The 11,841-nt window shown below is 40.4% G+C and overlaps 1 protein-coding gene across 1 annotated transcript in view; it reads right to left on the reverse strand.

The window, feature by feature from the left end:
* Window positions 1-11,257, reverse strand: part of ctdspl3 (CTD (carboxy-terminal domain, RNA polymerase II, polypeptide A) small phosphatase like 3) — a 21,277-nt gene extending 10,020 nt beyond the window's left edge. The window contains exons 1-6 of the mRNA XM_061883435.1: window positions 10,970-11,257; window positions 5,311-5,416; window positions 5,079-5,213; window positions 1,513-1,621; window positions 836-947; window positions 569-655 (exon numbers count right to left, since the gene is read on the reverse strand). Coding sequence (XP_061739419.1) covers window positions 569-655; window positions 836-947; window positions 1,513-1,621; window positions 5,079-5,213; window positions 5,311-5,416; window positions 10,970-11,101 — 681 coding nt within the window. The 5' untranslated portion in view covers window positions 11,102-11,257. The remainder of the gene's footprint in view (window positions 1-568; window positions 656-835; window positions 948-1,512; window positions 1,622-5,078; window positions 5,214-5,310; window positions 5,417-10,969) is intronic.
* Window positions 11,258-11,841: the final 584 nt, after the last annotated feature.

Raw genomic sequence — 11,841 nt, forward strand, 5'->3', positions numbered from 1 at the left:
TGAAATCAAAACTGACTCTGTTGACGAAATATAGACAAGTTTGGCTCCAACAATAGTGGCATCTTACTCAAATTTTTTGTCCGCTGGATGTGCTCCTATGGATCAATTCTACAAATGTTCCTATTTTGTATACAGTTTGCCACAATATAGCCCGTTGATTTTGTTTTGTATATTTCATTTTAATCCAGTTTGTTGCACTCTCTCACATTATTGCGGTTACAGTATTAAAATATAGACATGTAAACAAAAGCTTTGACCAACAAATATTGGCACCACAGAACCACAATGCATTGCAAAATCGCGTGCCCTTTGGAGCCCTATTAATTGTGCAGCCTTGGAGTTCTACTTTTTGAATTGCAGTACTGAAATGAATGCTTTTTTTTTTTTTTTTTTTTTTTTTTAAATAGTAAAATGTATCAATATGCAACTTTTTTTTTTTTTTTTTTAAATGCTGCCTTCAAGTACTGCACTAAAGCGACAACCACAACAAAATCCTGTAAAACCATAAGTCAACCACCACAGCCTGACATGACATCTCCAATCCTAACTTAGTGAGTGGGGGGCTAACCTTGTACTGATTATCCTGGAAAGCTGTGTGGAATGTGTATTCTGCATTCTCAATCACATTCAGAGAGCTGAACACCAGTGTTTCCTCCTGAAAACACAACAATTTTAGATTTTTTTTTTTTTTAAGATACACAATAATACATAGACGCAATCTGTAAAGCTTGAACTAGATTAGGGAACTTTCAGTATTGAACTGTAATCAAGGTAAGGCCACAGCCAAAAGGTTCTTGCGGACAAAGAGAATTATATTGCAGATGGTGGAACTCACCAGGTCCAACACCAGCGTGGCCTCAGGGGTGCTCCTTGTTTTTGGAGGGATGTCAGGCAATCTGGGCTGGGAATTTTGGGACTGTGATGGCAGGTTCTTAATGAAAGTGAAGCTAGAAAAAAAAAAAAAATTATTGGATGCGTGGGCGTCCAGATCCGATTTACACCAAAAAATGTGCAGCGGAATATATTGCCATGGATATAAAATACTAAGCTTTAACATAAGCAGTCGTCCATTCCAGTCAGCACTCCAACAATTCGCTCTGGTAGTTATTGCATAAACCACATAATCTCAACTATGTCTTGCATTTCTTTCCCTTACTGTATCGTAAATTATCCAAAACTATTTTCCTTCATGTCCTTGAACTTCAATGCCAGTATGGATGTAAAATGGATCTTAAATTGTATTTATTATAGTCTTGCAAAATACCTGCAAAGACCCTGACTACAAAATAAGTAATACATTTAGGCATGATTTTGTATCGGATTGACATCGGTATCGAAAATTATTCAAGGCTGCAATATCTGTATCATATCGGAAGTTAAAAAGTTGTATTAGTTGTAGATGTGTTGGTGAAAGTGAAGAATAAAATAAATCATCATACAATATATTTTTGTTTTTGTTAGGAGATAATGAAACTTTAAAAAGCAGTAAAACAAGGTTTGTGATACACTTACGGACTGAAGATGTGGTCGTCGTCCTCTCCCACCAGAAGTTCAACGGAGCCATAACCAAATACCCCTTGTTCAGGGCTCATTAACACAGTATTTTCTGGGCTCTTGTAATCTGGATAAAATAAACAACAAAAAAACATTTGCATACCGAAATAACAAAAAGCGTATTCTCTTGCTTAATAGTGTTCACCACAAACCACTGATTTACTTACAAGAGACTAGTGAACCATATAAAAGAACAAAGGTCAAAGAAAATGCAATACTTGATAGAAGATTAAAGTCCAAAGTAGGGTAAAATAGTTCAGTAATGGCGAAGTTTATTTTATTTAACACCAAGTGGAAGCACAGGCTCGGAAGCGAAAGACTGCCCAGTAGAGATGCGCGGTTTGCGGTCAACCGCGGATAAACCGCAGGTCGGCGGGTAACATGACGAAAAAAATAATTTTAAATAGATTCGGGCGGGTGGCGGTTGAACCATTCAAAGAGCTATTTTGGACCCGTGTCACAAAGCGAAGAAGACATTAGTTGACGTAAACATTCTCAAGTATGTCTGCCGGCAGTCACCCAGTTAATAAGTATTAGGGCGTGCTGTAAAGTCTTTGCCTTTGACGCCTTCTACAACATGTACAATCCACTTGCCAGTCCAGCAATATGTTGTGTGTAACTTCCACTGACACACGCACACGACTGCAAGGCATACTGGGTGATACAGAGTACACTAATGGTTGTGATATAAACTATTTTAACACTCTTACTAATATGCGCCACGCTGTGAAGCCACACCAAACAAGAATGACAAACACATTTCGCGAGCACATCCTCACAGTAACACAACAAACGCAATACAACAAATACCCAGAATCCTTCGCATCCTGACTATATTATACACCCCACTAGCAGCAAACCCTGCCACCCCCCGTGCGTCGGTAAGGTGGGCGGTTTTGGGGGCGCGGGGGTGTAAAGTATTCAGGAAGTGTCATGGATGCAAAGGATACTGGGTTTTTGTTGTGTTGCGTTTGTTGTGTTACTGTGACGATGTTCTCCCGAAATGTGTTTGTCATTCTTGTTTGGTGTGGCTTCACAGTGTGACACATTAGTAAAAGTGTTCAAATTGTTTATATCATAACCATTAGTGTACTCTTTATCACCCAGTATGCCCTTCAATCTTGTTCGTGTGTTCGCGTAAGCTACACACAGCATGTTGCTGGACTGGCAAACTGTTCGTACATGTTGTTGAAGGTGTCAAAGGCAACGGCTTCACAGCACGCCCTTATTCCTGTTATCTGAATGATCACCATCGGATATTCGCGAGAACGTTAGTGGCTCCCATTGCCTTCTTTACTTTGTGACACGGGTCAAACTAGCTCTTTTAGTGGTAAAGGTCGCCGACTCCGGGTATATAGCAACGGGCGGGTGGCGGGCGGTTGCGGATCTGATAAAATGTTGGTTCCGGTGGATGGCGGGTGAATGACGACTTTAGTGATGCGGTTGCGGATGATATAATTGCCTATCCGCGCATCTCTACTGCTCAGCGTATTGAAGTGACTCTGTGTCTTGAACCAAATAAATACACAACCATGATTTATACTGCATTCATACACAATACATTTAAAAGGACAGTTTCCCAAACATTCACTTATTTGTGGATGCCAAACAAACTGATTTGGTACTACCAGTTGCCTTCAGTCCTACAAACAAAACTGGACTGTGAGTATTAGCTCTGTACAGTTGATGGTATTGTAACTTTCTTTTAACAAACTTCCTATGTAGTAAATCGGCCTGTCCAAAAGCGACTTTGGCACTATATTTAGCGAGGGTTTAAGTCTCGCCCCAGATTTTTTTTTTTTATAAAAACAACTAGGATATGTCTAGCGACTTTTCTGGTGTTGTTGGACACTTTATGAGTCCATCATTAATGGACATATCCCCTTCTCGCGTGTGGCCAACGTAACCTAAAAAAAATAAACTTGAATTGTATTTTTTAATTATATTTGCTTTGATTTTGTTTAGGATTGCACAATCTTTGTTTTTCAAACCAATAACTTACAGCTTCTCAAGACCGATCCTTATTTATATCTATTATTATGGATGGGTGGATTTATCAAATGAAAATTTGACTGTAGTTTGTGCACACCTGGAGGTAAGAAAGAGTGAAACAATGATTTGACAAACACTGCCTGTCGAGTGTCCGCCTCGAGATCGGTAGGTTGTGAGAACAAACCCCGGCCGAGTCATACCAAAGTCTATAACAATGGGACCCATTAGCTCCCTGCTTGGCACTCAGCATCAGGGTTGGAAACCGGGGTTAAATCACCAAAAATGATTCCCCGGCGCGGCCACCGCTGCTGCCAACGGCTCTCCTCACCTCCCAGAGGGTGATCAAGGGTGATTGGCCAAATGCAGAGAATAATTTTGACAGACCTACTGTGGGTGTAACAATGATTGGTACTTTAACTTAACTTAAATTTCTCCTAATTAAAATTTGACATCACTACTATGGCAGAGCTAGCGTTACATCCATTAGTCAGTGTGCTGATTAAAGATGGATATTCTAACCAGTAATAGTGCCAAATCGGCAGTTTAAAAATGGGGCCAATGCTTAAATTGTGCCCAAACTGGCATTTAAAAAAGTGTAAAAACATGCACATTTTTATAAAAAAAAACTAAAGAAAATGCCTTTTTAATTTTATGGAATTGTGTGCTATTTGAGTTGGACATACTAGTCATTTAAATACTTCAGTATTTAAATTTAAACTGAATGATAACCAAGTAATACATTCAAAAATAAGAAATACAATCCATAAAAAATCATCATAATTATTGAAGCATAACAGAACATGGAGAATGAGCCAATAACAACTTACTTGAGTTGAGAATGTTTGATGCACAAAATTACGGGTGTTCCTGAATGCCAACCTCACTACAGTCATGTGAAAGTGTTGTGTTGTTTTTGTTGTGGCTATTGTTTAGGCCAGTGCTGCAGTGTCGGTGTGCGGCAATACGGTTAAAAAAACAGCGTCAGACTGTGTGCTTTTGTCAGGACGCTTCGTTACTAACAAGGATGTTACTTGCACAATTTTACCGCTAAGCACTTGTTGCAGGTGGTATGCATTCACTTAGCAACTGAATGAGGCACTGCTAGCTACTTCTTTTTTTGGTGTGGATCCTAGTAGCTGGTAGCCACACGAGATGTCATCCTCTAATGACTCGTGAAGTCTGGAGATCTTAGGGGCAGCATGGAACATCCGAGATAGGAGTGCTTGATATGTCACCCAAACCCTTCTATACCACAGAATGGGTAATATCACTTCATTGGAGTTTTTTTTATTTTATATTTTTATTGGTTATCTGAGTTTCTTTTTTTTTTAATTTGTTATTGGGCTACTAGTGTAATGTCACAACTCCTAGTATTGACCTGATATCAACGGTACATACCTATTTTTCATGTTTATTGCTCACGGCATCCTTAAAATTTAGCTAAGAAAAAAAAAAAAACAACAACATAAAAACCTAGCAGGCATGATAATGTGTCTTTAACGGAGGATGGTGCATCTGTGGCTTTTACTCACTCTCTTTGCTTGGTGTGAGGAATCGTACAATGGGGGTGTAGATCTTCCTGGCTGTGGAGTTATGAGGAGAGACGGGGTCTATCTCAGACAGTATGTGCTCAGGGTGCGAGGTCGTCCTGGTCGGAGTCTTGAAGGCTAAATCATAACAAAAAGTGACAGGACATGAGCAAAATTATTTGGGTGTATAATCACAGTGTAAACATTTTTTTTGGTTGCAGAGCAAAAATATCACCTGCTTCGGTGTCATCTGCAGCAATGGCTCGCTTTCTTGGCCGACCACGGGGCAGTGGTCGCCTCGTCATGGTGGGAATATATTCAGCATCATGAGTCTCTTCAACCTACACAGTAAGTTGATGCCATCTTTCATCATCGACCACTTAGTTTCATTTTACAAACACTAGGTTGTGAAAGCAAGTGTGTGAATAAATAATTGTTGTGGATGTTAGGATTTTTCAGTCAAAACATACAATTGGGGTGTTTATTGGTTGTGGTGTGATGCATGCATTAGGGTCGTAATTAGTATTTTGTTGCTTTGATGTTTTGTTAATTAATTTAATTAATAAAAATGTATATACCGCAGATTGCTTCAATGGAGCAGACATGAGCGTGGTGATAACAATACATTTAAAAACAATAGCGACAAACAAAATTCATTTTTTCTGTTTTGTTTTCAATTCAGTTTTTAACCTTTTAACAATATAAAGTCAAAGTTAATGACTGTAGTGCAAACGTAGCCATGAGCTGTCAATACATCAATTACTCGAAAGATAAATGAAAAAAAAAAACAATAAAATGCAGTGTGTGCTTGTTTTCTTCTTCTCTTGCTTCCAAACATGGTTTAAAAGGGTTCACTCTGTGCCTCGTTCGGATCAACTGAGTGTGTTTTTTTCAATAGCAAAATTAAATGAACAGAGTCTTGTCAGTCATCCACCATCTTTGTCCCAGGGGTCGAAGGCAGGACCACTAGCTTGCACCAACATTGATTGATTGATTGGCAACACTAAATTGGCCATAAAGGAGGTAAGGCGCACAGTCCAGTCCTGAGAACGAATGTTCTGAATATGTTGTTTAAATATTAAACTATATACATATTTATAGAAGCATTCAGACTGTGAGTGGAATATTGTTAATATAGGCTACTGAGTTTTGTTTTTAACATTTTCTGCTGGTGATGTCTTTCATGTCTTGGTTACTCGGGCCACAGGACAATACCGGAACCATTGTAAGGGGACCTTAAGGGCGACGGACACAGGATATGATGACATGTGTTGTGTGTTAGACACTTTGAAGTGGAAAAAATAAGAGTGGGAATAAAAGGCAGAAAAGACAATAACATATTTTTTGGTGTATTATTAAGCTTAAATTGCTAATAAGTAAATTAATAAGTGACAGGTTTGGCACATAACAATGGCGACGAGGATGGGATAGTGTCCCCTTGGATTTTTTTCAATGAAAAAAAAAAGTGCTTTGGCTCAAAAAAAGGTTGAAACCAGGGCTGGGCGATATATCGATTTACTCGATATATATAACGGGTTTGTCTCTGTTCGATATAGAATATGACCATATCGTGACATTCAAGTATACGTTCTCACGCCGTTGATTTTAGCTGCTGTCATTAGACTACAAGCTCTTTCCACTCTGTTGTCTCTCCTCACAGACAGCAAGCGCACCCTCTTAAATACTTCACAAACGTATACGCCCTCGAGGAACAGAGAGGTAGCAGCATGGGTAGCGTTAGCTGTGATGCTAACGGAGCCGTGCGAGTGGTAATACGAAAGAAAGAAGGTGCCAATCTGGTAACAAATGAAGGAAGAATTAATTCCCAAGAAAAACAGCAAGGGGGGTCCATCGTCTGGCGGTGGTTTGGCTTTGAGAGGGAATATGTCGAATAGACAACTTTAATTTGTCAAGTGTGGGGCACAAGCGTTTCTACAAAAAGTAGCCATACTGCTAATATGTAGCATCGTTAGAAATGTCACCCGCTGATTGATAGATACTTTTACTATTAGATTGCACAGTACTTAGTAGATTGCACAGTACAGAACATATTCCGTACAATTGACCACTAAATGGTAACACCTGAATAAGATTTTCAACTTGTTTAAGTCGGGGTCCATGTTAATCAATTCATGGCTAGAGAATGAAGAGTGCTCACTCCGTATATCAACATCTTCATTCGGTGCCCACACCATCAAAATGCCGAGGCAAACATTTCTAGATCAACATCGTATGAAAAAGATAGTCAACAACAAAAGGAGATAATGTCCGCAGTAACCTACCACGTAGCGAAGGACTAACACTATTTGATTTCCTATTATGCAGCTCATTTTTATTTGACAGTTATTGAAATATCTTTTGTGACATTATGCACAAAAGTGCACTTTATTTGTTTCAAACTTTTGTAGTGGCGTTCTGCACAAAAAGTGCACTTTAATTTAGTGTTGTTTTGATATGTCATCTTTGTGACATCATGCACAAAAGTTCACTAATAACATGTTTTAAAATGACTGACAATCTTGCACTTTCTGTTTTGGAAATGACATAGTTTGTGCCACTGCTTAATAACTGTTTAACAAATAAAGTTTTGGTCAATTGACTTAGTTGTGATTTCCTTCTCTGCATGAATGTTTAAAATGAGCATATATTAATGTATGATGAACAAGAATATTTTAATGTAGACACATAAAATCATCATACTGGTGTGATTATATGTATCAAGTGTTAATTCAAGGCTAAGGCAAAATATCGAGACATACATCGTGTAGTGCGATATATCAGCCCTCCGTCAGTCGTAACGGCTGTGGATACTGCGGCAGTCTAGAGGTCAAGTTTAAACTCAGCGACATCGCCTTCCTGTGGCTGATGAGTCCCATGTGGGAGAGGCAAACACGGCTGAATTTACTGCAGATGTAGCTGGAAGGGGCAACTGCAGGAGTGCTTGTCTTCCGCTTGGTTCTTTTTTCATTTGCTGTGACATGGATCTTTTCCTCGCCAGTCTTTAGCTGTTTGTGCAGGACACCGCGCCATTTGCTGCGGTCAGCCGCTACATCTTCCCAATGTTCAGTGTTCATGTCCAGGGCTTTCATGTCCCGCTTGCAGACATCTTTGAAGCGCAGTTTCGACTGGCCAACAGATCTCTTGCCAGAGGCGAGATCGCTGTACAGGATGTCTTTTGGTTTACTTCCATCCTCCATACGGCACATGTGGCCGAGCCAACGCAGCCTGCGTTGTCTGAGCAGCGTGAACATGGTAATATGTAGCATATTTTGAAAAGTCACCTGCTAGAGAATAAAGAGAATTTCATAACGTCCATACTAACCTACCACATAGCAAAGGACAAATACTATTTGATTTCCTATTATGCAGATAATTTATATTTGACACTTAAAATGTCACTGACAATCTTCCACTTTCTGTTTTGGAAATGACATGAATGTTTGTGCCACTGCTTAATAACTGTTTATTAAATACAGTTTTGGTATATTGACATAGTTGTGATTTGCAATTAAGTATCATCTTAAAACTCATTTGTATACTCTAGCATTTCAAATAGACCCCCTTTTTAGACCAGTTGATCTGCAGTTTCTTTTCTTTTCCTCCTCTGTCCCCCTCTCCCTTGTGGAGGGGGTTGGAGGGGGGGCACAGGTCCGGTGGCCATGGATGAAGTACTGGTTGTCCAGAGTCGGGACCCAGGATGGACCGCTCGTCCAGAGTCGGGACCCAGGACTGACCGCTCGCCTGTGTATCGGTTGGGGACATCTGTGCGCTGCTGATCCGCCTCCGCTTAGGAGGGTTTCCTGGTGGCTCCACTATGGACGGGACTCTCGCTACTATATTGGATACACTTTGGACTGGACTCTCACCGTTATGTTAGATCCACTATGGATTAGACTTTCACAATATCATGTTAGACCAGCTTGACATCCATTGCTTTCGGTCCCCTGGGGTGGGGTGGGCTGCTCACATACGCGGTCCTCTCCAAGGTTTCTCATAGTCATCATTGTCACTGTCACCGACGTCCCATTGGGTATGAGTTTTTCCTTGCCCTTATGTGGGCTCTACCGAGGATGTCGTTGTGGTTAGTGCAGCCCTTTGAGACATTTGTGATTTAGGGCTATGTAAATAAACATTGATTGATTGATTGATTGATGATGAAAGTTTAAAAGTAGCATATATTATTGTAGTACAAACAAGAATGTTTTAAAGTAGACACATAGAATCTCCATACTGCTGGGATTATATCCATCAAGTGTTCATTCAAGATATTAAAAAAAGGCCATATCGCCCAGCCCTACACTGTAGTAGAGGCACTATAATATGATCTCTGACATTTATACAGCTAATAGAGCGGATAAAATTTCCAGAAAAGAAGGGAAAAAGTCGAGTCCATTCAAAGTCAGTATGGACCATATTGGTTGCGACCACCATTAGCTGTTGCCACCTGCTGATGGCACCTTAAAGGCCTACTGAAACCCACTACTACCGACCACGCAGTCTGATATACTTTATATCTCAATGATGAAATATTAACATTGCAACATATGCCAATATGGCCGGTTTAGTTGACTAAATTGCAATTCTAAATTTCCCGCGAAGTATCCTGTTGAAAACGTCGCGGAATGATGACGCGTGACGTCACCGGTTGTAGCGGACATGTTCTTCCAGCACCGATCACGGCTAAAAGTCGTCTGTTTTAATCGCATAATTACACAGTATTCTGGACTTCTGTGTTGCTGAATAATTTGCAGTTTGTTCAATTAATAATGAAGAAGTCAAAGAAGAAAGATGTAGGTGGAAAGCGGTGTATTGCAGCTGCCTTTAGCAACACAAACACAGCCGGAGTTTCCTTGTTCACATTCCCGAAGGTGAAGCTTTACTATGGAAAAGAGCGGTCAAGCGAACATGGTTCCCAACCACATGTCAACCGGCAGGTTTTGGTGAGAAAATTGTGGTAATAAGTCGGCTCTTACCGTAGACTTGAGCGGAGCTTGCGTCCTCCTGCAGCTGCGGACTCTCTTACCTCCTCCCACCGGAGACACTGGCGGTCACCACACCCCTCCGACTTTAAGGTACCATATAATCTCACTATAACAGTAGTAACACAATAAGATAAGGGATTTTCCTGAATTATCCTAGTAGATGTGTCTAATAACATCTGAATCGCTCCCACTGCCCTCACCTTTTTTATTCATTTATTTTTTTCTAGTCCTTCACTCTCACTATCCTCATCCATGAATCTTTCATCCTCGCTCAAATTAATGGGGAAATCGTCGCTTTCTCAGTCCGAATCGCTCTCGCTGCTGGTGGCCATGATTGTAAACCATATGAGGATGTGAGGAGCTCCACAACCCGTGACGTCACGTGCGCATCGTCTGCTACTTCCGGTACAGGCAACGCTTTTTTATTAGCGACCAAAAGTTGCGAACTTTATCGTCAATGTTCTCTACTAAATCCTTTCAGCAAAAATATGGCAATATCGCGAAATGATCAAGTATGACACATAGAATGAACCTGCTATCCCCGTTTAAATAAGAAAATCTAATTTCGGTAGGCCTTTAAGGTGAGTGGTCACTTCCTTACAACATCCGCTTTTAAAAAAAGAGGTACTATTGATCAATTGTTGGTTATATCACAATGAATGATTATTTAAATATTGATTGTAATGAAACAGTGAAATGTGTTAGTTGATGAATGAATGACATGTACACACTTGCAGAAGATTCCTCGGCCTAAGCATTAGCACGCTAGTTAGCAGCCTTTCCTTGCACGACTACCACAGTCAAGCGACATTAGGCCATGTTACAAGTAAACCAATAACGTGTTTAGCTTACTTTTAGGGTGACACATATGTATGTAGTCGGTAACGATAAAAAAGTAATACGTAACGTTACCTTGTCATCGAATGGACTGTCTGGAACTGAGAGCCGCGTTCGTCTCGGTGTTGCTTTGCCACTGGAAGGTGTGCGGGATTTCCTTGGTGTCGCTACGTAGGGCGCCGTGGTTCTCTGGGACCTAAGTCGCATTTTAGCTTCACAGGTAACGTTATTAACCACCAAATCAGCAAAATGTTACTCTTAATACTTCCTGTTCAGTGTTTTGTTGTATTCCATTTTGTTTGTTTCGACTAGCTGCTTAAGACCCGCCCCGCTTACTCTCGAAACGTGCGCTCATTTGTGCTTGTTTAAATGTGCTGGTGTACGATTGGTTATCCACGGCAGACACCCTTGCTGGGCGGTGCTATAGATAAAGACCAGCTTCAACTTGAAAGAACGGGTGGGCGATACTGCAATTTTCGGTGCCAATCCCGATACCAAGTAAATACACGACGCGTATTGCCAATATACCAATACTTTTTACTAGGGGTGTGGGAAAATATCGATTCGAATTTGAATCGCGATTCTCACGTTGTGCGATTCAGAATTGATTCTTTTTTTTTTTTAATCGATTTTTTTAAAATCAATCCAACAAAACATTACACAGCAATACCATAACAATCCATCCATTTTTTTTTTTACCGCTTATTCCCTTTTGCGGGTGCGGGCGCCTATCTCAGCGACAATCGGGCAGAAGGCGGCGTACACCTTGGAAAAGTCGCCACCTCATCGCAGCATAACAATGCAATCCAATTCCAAAACCAAACCTGACCCAGCAACACTCAGAACTGCAATAAACAGAGCAATTGAGAGAAGACACAAACACGACACAGAACAAACCAAAAGTAGTGAAACAAAAATGAATATTATCAAAAACAGTATCAATATTA

This window comes from Nerophis ophidion, linkage group LG22 (assembly GCF_033978795.1).
Source record: "Nerophis ophidion isolate RoL-2023_Sa linkage group LG22, RoL_Noph_v1.0, whole genome shotgun sequence".
Taxonomy (NCBI): domain Eukaryota; kingdom Metazoa; phylum Chordata; class Actinopteri; order Syngnathiformes; family Syngnathidae; genus Nerophis; species Nerophis ophidion.